This window comes from Pholcus phalangioides, unplaced genomic scaffold (assembly GCF_987345545.1).
Source record: "Pholcus phalangioides strain wild (caught in Gottingen) unplaced genomic scaffold, Ppha-v1.0 ptg000017l_1, whole genome shotgun sequence".
Lineage (NCBI taxonomy): Eukaryota > Metazoa > Arthropoda > Arachnida > Araneae > Pholcidae > Pholcus > Pholcus phalangioides.
The window spans coordinates 16,594,343-16,612,580 of record NW_028301610.1 but is presented as its reverse complement, the minus strand read 5'-3'; the positions used below and the strand labels follow the sequence as shown (position 1 = coordinate 16,612,580).

General features: G+C 34.7%; 1 protein-coding gene across 1 annotated transcript in view; it reads right to left on the bottom strand.

The window, feature by feature from the left end:
• Positions 1-18,238, bottom strand: part of tweek (transmembrane protein KIAA1109 homolog tweek) — a 236,838-nt gene that overhangs the window by 8,454 nt on the left and 210,146 nt on the right. The window contains exons 56-62 of the mRNA XM_089246286.1: positions 14,668-14,866; positions 13,778-13,995; positions 11,062-11,316; positions 6,844-7,026; positions 3,194-3,370; positions 2,908-3,033; positions 2,627-2,759 (exon numbers count right to left, since the gene is read on the bottom strand). Of these exons, the coding sequence (XP_089102412.1) occupies positions 2,627-2,759; positions 2,908-3,033; positions 3,194-3,370; positions 6,844-7,026; positions 11,062-11,316; positions 13,778-13,995; positions 14,668-14,866 (1,291 nt within the window). The remainder of the gene's footprint in view (positions 1-2,626; positions 2,760-2,907; positions 3,034-3,193; positions 3,371-6,843; positions 7,027-11,061; positions 11,317-13,777; positions 13,996-14,667; positions 14,867-18,238) is intronic.

Below are 18,238 nucleotides of genomic sequence, written 5' to 3'. Positions count from 1 at the left end.
GTGCTGATGGTATAGAGGCCCCTATAGCTTTTGCATCGCGTACTCTCACATCTGCTGAGAGAAATTATGCACAAATAGATAAAGAGGCATTGGCAATTATTTTTGGGATAAAAAAATTTCACCATTTCATTTATGGTCATAGCTTCACTATCGTGACAGATCACCAGCCATTGTTGGGAATATTCCTTAAAAATAAGCCAACAAGGGAAATTTTGTCTCCACGTATGCTTCGATGGTCCCTGATCTTAAATGCATATGATTTTACTTTAGTACACAAGCCGGGTAGAAAAATTCAAAATGCAGATTCATTGAGTAGGCTTCCAGCAAAAATTGAAAATTTTGAGGTACCCCCGCCTTTGGAGGTTTTCTTTACTGAAGAATTACAGGACCCACCTCTGTGTGCCACGGAGATTTCTAGGCTTACACTACGTGATCCTATTCTTTCTAGGGTTCTTAATTGGGTTTTGCGGGGTTGGCCCTCAGAGAAGCCTGACCCAAAATTTCAAACATATTTTAAAAAAAAAAATGAATTATCAACTCATAAAAATTGCCTATTATGGGGAAACAGAGTCGTGATACCGGTGTCCGGGAGACCACGTGTTTTACAAGCCTTACATCTTGCCCATCCAGGCATTGAAAGGATGAAGGCATTAGCGTGTTCATACGTGTGGTGGCCATGCATCGATTCCGACATTGAGTGTCAAGTGAAATCCTGCCGAGCGTGTCAACAGACACGTCATGCACCTCCTAGGGCTCCGGTGCACCCATGGGAAGTTCCGAGTAAGCCTTGGTCATGCCTACATATTGATTTTGCCGGTCCATTCCAAGGTCAAGAATTCCTGGTGGTCGTTGATGTTTTCTCAAAGTGGGTCGAAGTACGTCGCATGAGTTCTACATATGCGTGTGCAACGGTTGATGTTCTCAGAGACTTGTTTGCCACCCATGGTATACCAGATGTCATGGTTTCCGACAATGGAGGTCAATTCATCTCAATGGAGTACCATTTGTTCCTGGAACGCAATCTGATTCGCAGGGTCTTAATCGCTCCTAGAAGACCATGTGCTAACGGGCAGGCTGAAAGAACTGTACAAACGGTTAAAGATGCCTTACGTCGAATTGTACATGGCTCCTGGCGGAAAAGATTGGCAAATTTCTTGTTGCAGCAGCATTGTACTCCAACATCCACAACTTGTGCCAGCCCAGCGGAATTGTTGATGGGGAGGAGGTTGCGTACTATTCTAGATAATCTTCATCCGGATCTAACAGCCGAAAGGAGAGAAAAGCAGGAGCTGGATTTCTATCAGAAGAATGACAATCGTAGTACACAATATTTCAGCGAAAATGATCCAGTCTTCATTAGAAACTATGGTCAAGGTTCAACGTGGCTTCCCGCAACCATAGTCCATCCAACAGGTCCAGTGTCCTACAAAGCTGTTACTGAAAATGGTGATGTTGTACGCCGACATGTCGATCAATTGTTGAAACGACTTCCTGACAATCCTGAGTCAACAGTTAACATTAAAGAACCATTTGAATCTCCAGTATCGCAGTCACCTGAGCCAACGGTTGCAGAATCACAAGTGAAAGTAGTTCCAAAGGACAGTCCGAGACTGATGGCGAAAACCGGAAATTGTTCCAGAAGAATCGTCCATACAGAGTCAGCGTCCTAGACGGACAGTCACTCTGCCTCGCCATTCTAAGGACTTTGTTCTATCTTAGGGGAAGGGGTGTTATGACATCATCTAACGTAACCCTTGTATTCATTGGCATTCCGCGTATGTCGCTACTGTTTGTGACGTCACCGATCGAGATTGTATATAAACCTGTGCACAGTATTAGCACCACTACTGTTGTCTAACCGTTATCATGTTTAACAAATAAATAGTTGTGTTTACATTCAGCCTCTAAGCCTCCTTTTTAACAAAAACAGCAAGTTTTACTAGAGTCTTACTGTGAAAAAAAATTGTTTACTGGTCATCAAATACTATTTTCTGTATCGCCATGTTTTACTTAGCCAACATTAAGATTTACTTAGAGCAATGAAATGAAGAAATTTTACATTAGTTTCGCTGCAACACATTGTGATAAGCTTTACTTCTTGTAAGCTTGAAAAACTTTCATCAATGGTTATTTGTTAATGGCCTTCTCTCCTGCAAATTACGAGGGAAAGCACTTTGTTCTGTCATTGGTAAATTATTGTAATCCCAATATCAAATTAATAGGAAAAATTAATAGAAAACACTGAACTTTGGAATATCTCTTACAACTACGTGTTAAAAAAAATGGTCACAAGCTGTTCCTAATTTCCTTAATGTGACAATTTTTTAAATATTACAGCGAAACCTAAGATGGACACCATATGAGACAGAAACCTGTCTTGAACAGAATCAAAAGATAGTCCCATCAATGATTAATGCTTTATGATTTGCACTTTTATAAATTGGGAACCTCTCAAGAATAGAATATTATTTTGGTTTCTTGACATTCTGTTTCGTACAGGTATCCACTGTATAAAGAATCATTCATTACATCAATTATATAATCATTTTTTGTTGCCATATTGTAAGTATAAAACAATGAGTTTTCGAAAATTTGAAATATATATGGAAAAAAGTTTGGTTCATACCTGACAGTTGGCTCTAGATGCCATGTATGGCATTCATATAATCTCCAATCTTTCTGCAATGCTTCTGTAGGATCAGCTATTTTTCGTTTTCTATCACTGTCTGGAGAATGTGATTTTCCAAATGAACCAATCACTAAAACGTTTTTAAAAAATTAAAGCACATTGCTGCATTCAATCAGTTGTAATGAAAATGACATAGTATCCACAATTTTTTTTTAAAGACTAATTCTGATTGAAATTTTTCATAACATTATTCTTGACAACACTTATCACAGTCTTACCATCTTTTTCTTTTATATAAGATGTTATTAAATCATGTAGAAAGAAAAATGCTTCTGCATCAACTGCTACAAATATATGATCATCAAATTCAGTGATAAAGCTGCAATCTACTGCAGGCTTGGCAGCTGTAAAAAAATAAAAAAATAAACTGATTTAAAGATTTTTTTTATGGTATTAAAAATAATAATACTCATAAAAGATGTAATATAAAATATTCAAAAATACAAACAAAATTAATATTTATGTGCTTTTGAACATAAATATTGATTCAATAATATTCAGTACCTGATGAAGAAACTTTTGCAGGTTGGAAATGTTCTGTTTTAAGATGAAGCTGTAAACTAGGCAGAGCAAATATCACTTCCATATTATGATTGAATTCTGGGCCCTTTGATACAGATATGCGTCTATCACTGACACCTTCTCCTCTATCATGTTCAATAACAGGAAATCTTCCAACATCTTGATAAAAAAAATTACATGTCACATTGAAATTTAAAAATTCCTAATACTTTTCCCCCCTCTATTTGAATACATGATTCTGTTAAAACCTACCACCACATCTATACAATATATATGTTCATAACGCAAATATTTAAAATCAAAAACTACTAAAATTGATGCACTATAAGCCAGACAGTTCTCAAAATTCACGTCACAGCTCTCAGAAAAGTCTCCACACTTTGTGACAAATGAATGTACTGAACTTTGTACTGAATGAATCATTCCAATAAAAGCATTTGTTGGAGAGAATATATATATGATGTATAAATAAATGAGATTTCAAAACTGTAAGCCAAAGATCTGTTCATTAAGTAACATTGTAGCATCTGGAAGTAATAGATCAGTTATTTGGCAAACAACATGGTGGATGAAATGCTCATTTGTAAACCAAAACAAAATTATGTATTGAGCACCACAAGGAAATGTGCTAGGTTTTGTTACTATGTTATTGTTAAACTTGATCAAGATGTCATGAGACTGTCAGCAAATTCACAGATGACATACAATTAATGGGAGTTAGTGGGGAATACTAGCAATAGTGAACTAATCTCAGTATACTCAGATGAATGCAGCATGACTTAACATTGACATGTGAATGGTTGCATATTTTAGTTGTAACAACTCACATTTCACTTACGAGTTGAATGCAAAAACTATTTGGGATGGAACTATATAGGCATACATATTTAGAAATTCTCATTGATGAGAATGTTTATGCTTAGGTTGGTTTCCTAAAAATTTTTCTGCAGTGGTCAAAAAAGCAAATAAAAGGCTAAAGTTTCATGCTTGAAAGGTCTCTTCATGTTCTCTTAAAGTCATCTTTCCTCTTTTCCATGACTTGGTTCATCCTAGTGTTTGGAGTACGCCATACGGTTTTGGAGGCCATACCTACAGGAGGATATAGAGTTGGTTGAGGGAGTACAGAGAAGATCCACTAGGGCACTTGCAGCCTTCCAAGCTCTTTAGTAGCATGCATGTAGCTTAGTGGCCCTCAGACCTCTTTAAAATGTCAATGTTGTCTATGCTGTGTCAATGACTAAAGGTACCTGGTTTACGATTTTCTATGGGATATATTGGATAACCCCCCCCCCCCATGAACTATTGATACCCCCTCAACTAAGTGCTCAGATAAGGGGATACTAGAATCAATTGGTTAGGGATTATTCCAGGTTGTTGTGTAGCAGGGAGTTTTTCCTAACACGAGTTATGAATACATGGAATAGCTTACCTTCTGTGGGTGCAAACGTCATCACAATAGACACGTTGAAAAATAAATATGATATTCTTGGCAGAAAAGATCAAGAAATACCCATACTTAGATGATAACCATATTTTTATTTTCAGCGCATTTTCTTTCTCAGAAAGTGTTTTAGTTTATTTGTTAATTTCTTTGTTATTATTAATCAATTTTGAGTTGATGTATTTAAGTGTTATAGACAGTCATATTTCTAATAGGGATTTTTTCTTATTTCTTTTCAGCTACCTCATTATACAATTCGCCTCTTGTGCTAAAAGAATTTGTATTTGTATATTACACACTTTTCACAATAAAACTGAATTATGTTGTTGGAATGTCCAGTACTTATGGCCAGGGTTGCAACTAGGGGAAGCAGGAGAGTCTGGTGCCAGACCAGAATGGGCATTGAATTCACCCTTTAACGGCTTCTTCTACATGCAAAGGGAGCCAAAATTCCAGCTTGCTCTGAGTGACAAAGTATCTAGTTGTGGCCCTGCTTATGGCAATGTGACATGTATGCTGTGAACATGCATATTTTTTAAATGTTTTTTTCAGTGAGCTTGTGACATATGACCTTGTGAGTGTTATTCTAAGAAATATGGCATTTGATCAGGGCCATCATTTTGACTTTTTCCGGGGGGGGGGGGGAACAAAGAACATGTACTCAATGCATGCATATATATATGTATATATATATATACCATTTCTAGTATAATTTTTAAAGCCGCGGGGGACCTGCATTTGATGGTGGTTGCATTATGTAGGTGTGATAAGATTTTTTTTTAATGTGTATGTGCTTCCATACGTCCTAAAACAGCATCAGTTTGTGAAACAAACAGATGCTGTTTTTCAAAATTTTATAACTTATTATAACAGTTATAAATGTGTTTTTATATGCAAAAAAGTTTTGAAATACTATCTAACACTTAATCTTACTGTTAAAATATGCTTTCTATACCAGAATCAAAATCCATATAGCCCACATAACTATTTTTATTCAATAAGTTTTTAATCCATCATTTTTATTTATTTGCAATATCCTCATGAATTCACATTCAAAAATGTTATAGAATAGTTCTGCATTAAAAGATGTACAAAAATGTTCTTCTCACTCCCCTGAATTTTCTTTAGAGAATTTTTTTTCTGAGAGTTTATATATCAAAGATTATCCATGTTGATTATATGATTATATTCTGCTCAGTAGCTACCCAGGACCTGCTGGGGGGTTATCAATTGATTAAAAGTTGTTCAGTCCCACGAAATAGTGTGAGACTCCTGCCAAGTGTAAATTATCGTAGGATGTAACAAAATGTTGTGCTCAATGCATATTAAACATAGATAATGTATTGTGAATGAACTCATAAAGTGTTGAAAGTAAATAACAGCAAGTGTCCTAAGTTAGCTGCTGGGGTAATATAAAATCTGTAACACCATTGTGGATTGAAATAAAGAAGCTTCCAGTAAGGGTGATGGCGGTTTCACGTAGTTGTGTTGGTGTCAAATGTTCTAAGGTTGGGCTCACACACATTGTGTGATCTACACTTATGGGGCAAGATCATGAAGTGTCATTTAGGACTTTGTTTAAAACATATATTTCCACAATTAGTGCAAGTTTCCCTTAACACAAGTGTTAAGAAGTGTTAAGTGTTACAGAATTACTTTGCATTTCAAAGTTACAGGTTTTCCAGAGCTCCCCCCATGACCTCAGAGCTGGGTTGACGGGGTGCATATTCATCCCTCAACATTTGTGTTCTTCCAATGTAAACATATTTTAAAAAAATTAAATTTCCCTTCATAGCTCAAGCCATGTGTACCAACAAGAGCACACTTTAATCTTTATTCATCTTTGAGTTGCTTTGAACTTATAAGAGAATTCAGAGTTTTAAATAGGTATTTTTTAAAACTTTCTATTTCAGTGGAAAATGTTCTGTTGTGGAAGAAACGAGAGATCATACAGCACTATTATTTAGATTTTGCTCTAGTTATCAGTTTCTTATGCCTGGCTACATTCACAGCATGCTTATTTGCATTAACATCTTTGTGTGTGTCGATAACTCTCTCTCTCTCTCTCTCTTCTAATATGTTTTTCATAAAAATTTCTAACAGAATTTTTATTGTTTTTTTAAGAGCAAAGTTTATTAATACTGAATTTCACTAATCAATTCTGAAACAAAAGATTTCCTAGTGATCTTACCATCTAGATCACTTGTAGCAAATGCATAATGGAACCATTCATGCATGCTTCGGAACTGAGGAGGAAATAGGACATTTCTAGAAATTCTGCATACAGTAGCCATACTTGCATGCTGTGCTGTTTCTGCTGCACTGTGCCCAAGAGTAGTGGAAAGGTTTTGAACTATGTGTGTAGCCATGCTTCCTGTAAAATAAGTCCATATGGAAAAAGTACACTGCATTAACTTCAAAACAAATATAAAAAAGAATTTACACATAATATAACAATTATAAATTAGATATCCTGAAATTGATTTATATAATAAAGATCACATACATTCTTGAAAGCATGATTATACAGGGTGAACATGACCTATTCTGCCAAATGAAAGGGGGTGATAGAAAATCATAAGTGGAACATAAAATATCTAATCAACCTTGTCCTATTTTAAGCCGTTTGAGTTATGGTGGATAATCAATTATTTAAAAAAATGTGTCAAGTCTGAAAAAAAACAAACTTTGGGAAGTTTCTGAGAGATCTACATGCAAACTAAGCACATATTTGGAAAGGGTAGAAAAAAAAACCTATTATCGACACTATTTTCAATAATATCTGGATTTAATGGTAAGCTACAAGCACTGAAAGATCTGAGAATTCCAAAATTGAATTGTTGCCGAAATTTTTAACTGCCAATTCCACAAATGATCTTCTAGCTACAATCGGTCAAATTTACCAAAAACTTGTCCATTCCACCAGCTTTCAAAAGAGCCCAAGTGGCGTGGAGGTAAGATGCTTGTCTACCATAGTGAAGGTTGCTGTTAGGTTTAAATTTTTGTTGGTTTCCTAAATTTTTCAGCAGTTTTAACTACAATAGGGGATTTTGCTGACTTATGGCAATGTTTTTGATGGCAATTGGTGACGTCCCGTATTTTACTGTATTCAAGAGTCCACACACAGTTTCCCTTTAATTTTTCTCAATGAAATATGTTCGTCCTGTCATTTGGATTTTTTGTGCAAATGAACTTTTGTTCGCTGCGATTAGCAGCTGTCCTTTATCCCCCCCCCCACTCATTTTTGCAGTGATTAGCCAACTTTTTGTCAATTGCATCTTTTGACTACAATTAGTGATATCCCGAATTTAGGATCACAATTTCCAACATTTCCCTTGATGATGTACGGTGAACCTAAATCTGAAGGTACGATTTTTATTTGAACACAATAGAGATATTATTAATATCATTACAACAAATGATAATTTTTCGTTCAGTTAGAATTGGATTATCAAATTTGCCTGCGGACCACCTATGCCATCATTGTGGACCATAGGTTGAGAAATGCTGCTATAGAGAACTTCTGGAGCATTTTGGCATGAGAAGCATATTAAAATGTTATGCAGTACGAAAATAAACATGACCTTATGGCAGCAATCAAACAGGCTTGGAAGAAGATTCCACAGTGAGTTATTTGTGACTTATCTCCATCGATGACATCCAGAATGGTAAAGGTTACAGAGAAAAAAAGGGTGATTTTTTGGTTTTGACCTTTACTATATATTCAACATTTTTTTTTTTTTTTTTTGAGACAGTGTTGCAATCATCAATTTTATTTTCAATAAAAAATGTTTAGTTCTACTTGTATAATTATCACTCTGAATTCTTAACCCGGGATGTGGGAGAGCATTTTTAGGGGTGTGATATAAGAAAAAAAATTACAACATGTTGACTGACTATTCAGGAAAATTGAAATAAGAATTAAATTTTTTGATTTTTAAAAAAAATAATTAATTATACAGACATTTTAACATTTTATCTTTTAACTTTCACTTGTAGAAATGTATCACATGAAATTCATGTTGCCAAAATATCTTTTTCAATTACCGCTCATACTTGTTTTCCATTTTAATTGAGAAAAAACACCATTAATATCTAAAATATGTTGCGGTTTAATTAACATTATTGTACCTTTTGTTATTAGCATGATGCGTTTATTTATTTATTTATACAATATTGTTGTATAGGCTCTAGGGCCTATAAAAGAGGATGCGATTGAAAGTGACAAAGATATTGTTTGATATTGGACAAAAAACTAGTAACAGTGGGGGAGTCGACAATAGAGCTGAGGAGTTTGCTTCATTCACCAATGGTATGAGGAAAGAAGCTATATTTAAAGCAGTCAGATTTGATATAATGCCTTAGATTTGATACTGTTGTGAGCATGACTCAGGAAGAACATCAGAAAATTTAATCAAGAGCCAAACATATATACTGGGTGTCCTGTAAGTTCTAACTCAGCCCATATCTCTCATCATAGAGGAATTGTTCCACTTTGAAAAATGCTTAAGATATGTTAAAAGATCACTCTGTACCAGTTTTGAGAGTGAAAATACAGTATGCCACTGTATTTGCCCATTTTTATATAGACGCCCTGTTCTAAAAAACAATTAAAAAGTTGTTGCCGTCTCTTTTGAGGAAACAAAAAAAATCATGTTTCTAAGTGCAATGTTTGCTAAGACATTTGAATTCGAAAACTAGAGAAAAGTGAGGAAAGAAAAGCATAAATGAGGAAAAGGAGTTGAGCTTAGTTTGTGCTGTTCTTTCCCAACATTTCTCCAATTTTTTAATTGAAATATATCACTACTGAACGTGAATTTTTTTGTTGGCCTCAAAACAGACAGGGTAACAATTTTCTCAACCTTTAGGAAAAGGTGCCATATAAAAATTTAGATTATTCATTTTATGACACACTATATTTTTACTCTCAAAACTGGTACAGGGTGATTTGTAACACATTTTGAGCATTTTTAAATTGGAACTATTTCTCTATGACAAACGGTTGATGAGATAAAGGCTGAATTAAGACTTATAGGACACCCTGTATATTGCTGTATTGACTGGAATGAATAAGTGAAGAACAATTCATTGAAACTTTTTTCACAAATTTCAAAAAATATTTAAAAAACAGTAACTTTTTTTAGTTTAGTTTTTGATTAAAAATATATATATATTAAATATTAACGGTAGCTGAAAAAAGCAGGACCATAACTAGGCTGGGGCAACCGGGGCATTGTCCTTGGGCCCCTAGCCAAATGGGGGCCCCCCACAAAAGTTTAAATTTTTGTTTTGTCTAATAAGAATTTTAAGAGAGGCCCCAAGGAAACATCTACCCAGGAAATCGAGAAGGCACACTACGGCCCTTGAAAAAAGAAATTAAATAATAAGTATAAGAGTTTATGAAAATTAATTAATATAGGTAATTAATGCAATTGATTACAGGGAAAAAATAAAGAATAAAAAACTGATTATCCAAGGGGTGCAGGATGGAAAAAGGTTAAGAACCACTGTTCTAAAATTTTCATTTCTTACATAAATAGGTTTTGGAGATACAGTGTACTAATAGTAATTTTATGGTTGTCCTTAAACCTTTTTCCCCGCACCTTATGTGTAATCCTACTTTAAAAATATTCCTCCTCCAAAATAACAAAAGTTTGCTCTTCTGGTTTCAAAAGCAGAGCAAATTTTGAGACAAAAAATTATTAATTTCTGCTCTTCTTAGTCTTAAGTCATTCGGAAATGAAGCTGGCTATCCAGGAACAATAATCATATATTACGTGATGTTATTTGAAAAATAAAAAACATTTCCCAGTGGTCACAGACTTCTAAAATATGCTTCCCTCAAGAATTACAAGTTCATTAGGCTTGTTTTTTTTTGGCAAATTGTGTGTTCATAATGTTTAATCATTTTTTTCCCATTCTTAAACTGAATAGTTCACAAACTGAGGCATTTGTAAACTGAGGGTTGACCGTATTTTAATAGCATGCTGAATCATCTATCTGTATGAATTTGTGAACTTTTTACTGCTTGATTTAGGATGCTTTAGTGTTTCCCCCTGATTATGTACATACTGCCGGCATGTTCATAAATATGCATGATGTTTTTTGTTTTTTTTCCCTCCTGTAATGCAACTGCCTCATCTCCCCATTCTGTTCATTGTATTTCTTTTTTCCCTCTACATGTTTTGTGTATGTTATCAATCTTGATTGGCTCACTGGTGCATATCAATAAATTCTCACTGTCTAGCTTACATGAGGCCATGATTATTTCTCATATCCAAAGACAATCAAAATACTCGATTATTTTACTTAACAATTTTGATATTTTATAACAACTCATATTTTATAAATAATTTATAGAGATACAGAATGTAACATTTTATATATATATAGTTCATAATTTACATACCATCCTCAGTGACAACATCTTGAACTTCTGTGGCAAAAGAAATGGTTGGTTCTTTCATGCTGAATATTGCCCAGGCCTTAGACCTGAAATTTATTCCATGGAAGCATGCTAGAGAAATGTTATTGCCATGGAGATCCATGGTCCCACCTAAAATCGTGCCAATCCTGGGCAATGCGGCACTCATTGTACTAAGTTGCAAACCAGACACAAGTGCCAAAACCTTTTGCCAGTGGCGATGATGCTTCGCTTCTGTTTCTAAAATAATATAGGCATGTATCAGATGGCCATTATGTTACTGAAATGATTGCATTGTGAGTGAATTGAGAAAGCAATAGTCAGCCCCACTTATAACAAAGTCGAAAAAAACAGAGAATTTGTTCATTATACACAAACTTCATTATATCTGTACTGGCTTGGAAAATGGAACAATTAAGCAATATGAAACATTATTTACAAGCACATGCCCATTTTTTTAATAATGTAAATACTTTTAAAAATAGAAGTGTTATAAAAATTAATCCTGTATGTTTTAGAAAAATTGAAATTTGATTGAAATTTCTACAATTAAATAAATGAACAAAAATATGTTAATCATTACTAGTTTATTTTTCATTGGTATGATTTTGGATGTTGAATGTTTTCTGTTAAAAACATATTTGACTAATAAGCATGCCGAATGTGGTCTTCTCTTTTAATAGGGTCCTGGCCAGTGTGTGGAACACATGTACAGTATTTCCTTCTCATTTTTTTCGAACAATTCAAGAGCTGCCTCCCTATCAGTGTGAGCTCTTCCTCTGAATCTCTTCTTACAGATGTTCAGATCATCATCGGATTCTTCTTCTCTCTCTCAATCGGAATTTCTCTACAATTCCTCTTTGCTCTTCAAAAATGAAAATAATGAACTTCGAGTAATCTCGAATTTCTTTGATATCTCACTTTTTGGACATTCTGAAAATTCCCTCGCACATGATAACACTACCACAACCAACGTCCGAATCTAGCTAAAGAAAAGTGGCAAACAGGGGCATCGAAATTTTTAGACCTGTGGGTGCTTGAATCGAGTTTTACATAGGACACTCTGATTTCTGAATAAATTCTGAGGCTGCTCTGACACATGATAAAAAATACTCTGACGAGCACCCCCATAGCACCCCAGCTCTAACGCCACTAACGGCAAATATAAAAAAACCGTTTTTGAGAATAAAATAGGATTCAATGGAGAACAGTAACAAAATAATAATAATAAGCAAAGAAGATTTCGCAATAAATACAAAAAAAAATTAACCAATAAAACGTCTTCCAGAAAAAAAAAGAGGAACATTTTCAGCTGTAGCTAAGCATTTTATAGAAAGGTAAATTTTCAGATGAGATGACTTGGATAAGAATACAAAAAAATTCTCAAAAATTCATTTGAAAACCATTTGAAAATTTGTTATAGGCATACTTTGCTGAAATTGATGTCCGTTATAAGAAATCAAAATAACACAGATAAGCAATACAAAATTCACAGGATATGGAAAAACTTCGTTATAAGTGAAAATTCTTAATATCCGTGTTCATTACAACCAGACCCGACTGTGTCTTGATAAAGTTAAAATTGCTGAATATAACTTCAAAACTTTGGTTTATTTGAAATTTTGTCTGAACTCAAGTTTAAAAGTTAACAATGTCTCGGTGATTATGTTAATTTCTCAAACATATATTTTGCATTTACAGTAAAATCCATGAAAATTAATTCTTAAAGATCAAATAGACAATTACAACCAATTGCAATTTAAATGCTATAAATTTTTTTTCACTATCTGTATATATATATATAAGTACCGTGGATCTTGAGTTTTTACTCTTAATGCACAAATGATGTAAATTTACCAATAGCTACATTAAATATGATCAAAATAATTGATTTTTAGATCATCAGATTATTTTATCACACCATCAGTCATTTTCCAAACAGCAGTGACAGACTTACTTTTTAAGATATTTCTTGCTGAGAGCATAGGCGGAGATAGGCTTGGAAGTCTGGGGGGCACGATGATGATGATTTCAATACATATATACATTCGATCAGTCAACTTCACCTTTGACACTGGGGGGCATTGCCCCCCCCATATCTCCGTCCATGGCTGAGAGGACCGTGAACTAATCCGTTGATGAGGGGACTATCTGTGGCAGCAATGTGTTATGCTGCCATCTAATTGCCAATTCTGTTGTACCACCTTTGTGCGAGGAAATTAATTTTGACAAGAACATAATTTTTGACAAACACAAATTGGGTATCAAACCTGTGGCCTATTAACATTCCATAGGTATGGTCAGGGCCATCTTAAGAGCATCATGGGGGGCCCCCGGGCCAAGTTATTTTTCTGAGGTCCCACACCAGGCAAATTTACACCTAAAAAATTTCAACTATATATCTTATTTTTGTGAGGCCCCATCTCTCTTTGAGGTGCCCGGGTGGGCTCATGCAGTAAAATGGCACTGGGTATGGTAGGGGATGGTCTCAACAACCTGGGCTATCCAACCTGCTGATTATAATAAAGTGAAACATTTGTAACTGTTACTGTTTGAAATTGCTAATACTTGTAACCTTGAGAAAAGTAGTTTCATCTGAATAAATTTAAACCAAGACTGTAAACATATCGATAGTAATCACAAAAAATATGAAATACAAATCATTTAAACCCATCACAATATAGTAAAAATTAATAATTACCTTCTGTGTGCTTGGACCGTCTATGTTTGCTCTTCAATGAATGTCTTTGTAAACGAGGTTGCAGTGATGAAAATACCCGTTTGCTACTGTGAAACTGTTGTGAAAAAAACTCTTCCAGTTTAGAATACATTTTGATCAAATCTGGAGTTGTTGACTTAGATATCATAAGCTGAAGCTGGTCCCACATGAGTTCACCATTAACAAATATCAAGGCTGGTCTTTCATGCAATAAAGTGAAATATTTAAAATATAAATTTATTTGATTCTGAATTGATACAAGAAAAATAAGCAAGTTTGATTAGTTAACAATTAAGAATATAAAGTATAACTATCACTCTTCACCTTCCATTTCATCTGTGTTAAAACTTTCTCTACATTTTTTTTTTTTATTTATAAATAACATGATCAGCACATATTCCCAAGACATCGTTACGATCTGTTCAGAGAATTTGTTGGTGTTAGTAGACATCCATGCCCGAACCAGGATTCGAACCCAGACCTGCACAGTCAGAAGCTAGCTCCCTAACCACTCGACTGCCAAGTGGCTTATTCAATAATTATAAATTACAAAAGAAAGTTTGAAAAAAAACTTATATTCAACAATATTTAAAAAAATTAATTTTCACTAAACAAGCATAAAAAATTATTTTTTGAAAAATATGACAGTACTACTTTTGAATATTTTAGAATCTGAAAAATTTGTGTTCAACAACACAGCTTTAACAAGACTGTCTAGCAATTGAAGATATAAAAATAAATTTTAATATTTACACACCATTCTATGAGTAACAATGTCAAACAAATTAGAAATTACTATTTTTTTTAAAAAGTTCATTTTATTCATAAGACATTATATTTCTATAACTTTTAGATAAGATTTTATTTCACACCTTTTTGTAGGATGATTTGAAATCACATCATGCATAAAACTTGAACTAACTCTCCATTCATCTTTAAGGGTTATGTCCAAGGCACTGGCTCTTCCCATCAAAACACTGGTTCCCATATAGTCAAGGCGAGATTCTAAGGCATGCAATTTTAGGGCCACAGTGTGATCAGGTTCTTGACCCCAATCTTCTTTCAAATGCACTGAAACAAAATCATTGTACAAAAAATTTTAATCAAGATCTGCAGTATAAATAGTACTATAAATAATGCAGACTCATTTGGTAGCAGAGGCACTGACATGAAAAAAACATGGAGTGGGGGGCTGACAATCACCATTCATCGGCCGCTCAGTCTCAATGAAGAAATTTTTTTGCAGATCGTCGAAGAAGACCTGGGCCATGCTAGAAGTTGTGCATGTATGTGTTGCGAACCTAACGTGAAGTCTGATTTGTGTAATGCTTGTTATGTGTAGAGCTGCTACTACTACTAAATCAGACATGCACCTCGTCCATATTCCTCTGCGGAACTTCTAATGAATTGGTACATGTTGAAATGTGTGTGTATGTATAGTGAACCTTCAGTGAAGCTTGTTTCTGTGTAATGCTTGTTATGTGTAGCGTTGCCATCTGCAATCAATTTTTTAAACCATGAGTTACCGACTCATAGTGAGTGAAGTGTAATGAATGAATAATCGTAATGTTGTAGGCATGTTGCTCTCTGCGGCGAGACTTTTTAACAAGGAGTTATGTTAGGTGTAGGGCTTTTTTTTTTTCAAACCAAGCACAACTCAGGTCTATCGCCATGGGCAATTTACTACCTAGTGAGTTGTGCCGGAATTGTAAGTGTGTGTACCTAACAGTCTGAGTGCGTATCTAGTGTTGTGTATGATTTTTCAGTGCTGCCATCTATATCTCAAAAGTGAAGTGAGTGACGTGTAGTGACTGAATATTTGTACTGTTTGTAGGCCTGTTGCTCTCTGTGGAGAGACTTTTTAACGGGGAGATCGGCTCGCATTTGCCCCTCGAAGTTGGGAACCACAGAAAATCAACTTCAGCCGACCACCACTGTGGCGACGGTGGAGCTCGAACCCGGGTCCCCGCGATGCGAGCCCATCACTATAACCACTCTACCACCACAGCGACAAGTGTGTAGAGCTGCCATCTGACATCAATTTTTCTAACTACGAGTGAAGTGTAATGATTGAATAATTGTATTTTTGTAGGCCTTTTGCTCTCTGTGGCGAGACTTTTCAGCGGGGAGACTGACTCCCATTAGTACCTTGAATTGTTTGGACTTCAGCCCATATGCAAGAGGTGGAATGGTGCGTCGCATTGTATATTCATTAATTTATTGGGAGGTTCAGCTCTCTCACAAAATTTATTTGGGAAATCAAATAGACTCAGCCCCCAGGTTCTGGCGCCTATGTTTGATAGTAAATTGCCGATGGTGATAGACAGGTCTTGTACTTGGTTTGAAAAAAGTATAGAAAGAAATTAGGCTGCCATGCAGCAAAGTTGCATGAAATGACAAGGTCAGATTTTTTCAAATCATAGTATGCCTTTTTATTAGCGTACATTTGTGATAAGGATATCACTATTCATGCTAAAAATACAGAGTGGCATATATCATTAGGAATGATTAGAAAACTATATTTTATTAAAAGATCAAGTATCTCATTGAAATTTTAATTCTTGTAGTTTTGTAGCTTTATTCAACCTCTTCAGGCTCAATTTATTCTGAATTTCCGGATAAAAAAATTTAGATTTTTCTTTTAATGTTCATTTTTATGATCAGTAATTTTTTTCAATATACTCAAAAGTTTGAATTTCTGGAGAATCAGAGCTGCTGAAATTTTTTGAAATTACTTCTCAAAACCTCTCTTTTTGTTCCCCTACTCAAGAATGTGTTTGTTCCATTTTTTCTAAAAATGCAAGTAATAGCAGTTTGAAGGAGATCTTGCCACAGCATCATTCTGTAATGAATCAAGCCATTGCAATTAAGAACGAAGTTGGTAAGACTAGTATGAATACATAGGTTCACACACACACAAAGCAAACAACCAACCTAGAACAGCGTTTCTCAACTTTTTCTACATCAAAGGACCAGTAAAACCTCAGAAACAATTTGACACAGACCACTAATTTACAGCATCACTAGTGCGTCCACATGTCCAGTATTTTATGAGACATTTTTTTTCTTGTGTTTTCACATATTTTTAGCATTTTGGACAATCTTTATACAATTGTCCAATTTTTTAAACAAAACTTATCAAAATTTATAATCTTTACTATGATTGTTAAAGACAGATTTCATAACTTATAAACTATATTATAATAGTTGTGGCTATAATTTCTAAATTTTCCTCTCGTATATATCATGTTCAGCATTTTTTCGCATTAACTACATTTCAATTCTATGTGAAAGCTTTCCAAAGCCTTTCATTTCCCACCAATTCACAATTTTTTTCAGTAATTTTAGCAACAGCTGGTGATTTTTCTGACTAATGCCAAAGTTTTTGGTGACAATTGGTGTGCCCTGTATTTTGCCTTTTAATATCTTAATTTTCTGCATTTTTCTAAATGAAATATGGCCACCTAGCCATGATGGAATGGCTTTTTTCATGCATTTTTGTGTACTGAGATTTGTAGCGGCCTTTTATTTCCTCACAGTTCAACAATTTTATCAAATTATGCGATATTGTATTTCTCACCTACTTTAATCCGAAGTAATCACTGTAAACCAACTATATCTTATATTATTCTTGATGAAATATACTGTAGTTACAGAAGAGTAGATGACTTTGCCTAATAATATTCAAAAAATCTTCAACGAATAAGGCAAATACCAGGAAATACTAAAAATTCCTAATGCATTTCGACACCTATGGATGTCATCTTCAGAGGATAAGAATATCACGCTGACCGAGTTTCCCACTTGGATTGATTACCAAATTTTCAATCTCAGTTGCTCAGTGGAACAAAAAGACAGTACGTCTGTTCAAGTCAAACATTGTGGCAAGAATGAAGCAAAACGCCTGCATGTAGGTCTTTTGCAACTACCTGCTGCTTGCAAAATGGAGCTATCCAATTGGTCTATTTGAATTTTATTTAAATTCCCGCTTGTAATGAATTTAAGCCATGGCAATGTGATCAGTGGTGTTGATTTAATTCGTTTACTAATTTATTTTTGAAGGCCCAGATGTATGTGCCTTCGTAGAAGTCTAAATCAGCCGCAGACTTTACTGTGTGAAAAACTCTCGCCTGAAATTTGAATCTATGGCCCTCTTGCCAACAGTGAGCGGTGATGGTTGATTTTTCATATTCTTGATTTTTAACACAGTGAGCATATTCATTTAATCTTGTTTTTAATGGGTCTTTGTGTTTGTCCTATGTAGCCAAGCAGGCAATCACCACATGGAATATAATAAATGCCCCATTGTTTATTCTACGGTATAACATCTTTAGGGGGTTTGAAACAAAAGTTTTTAGTAGCACATCTATGGCTGTAAAATTAAACTGTTTGAGAATCGGCTTGATCTTAGGTGAGACTATTGGATTGTATGGTACAACTACT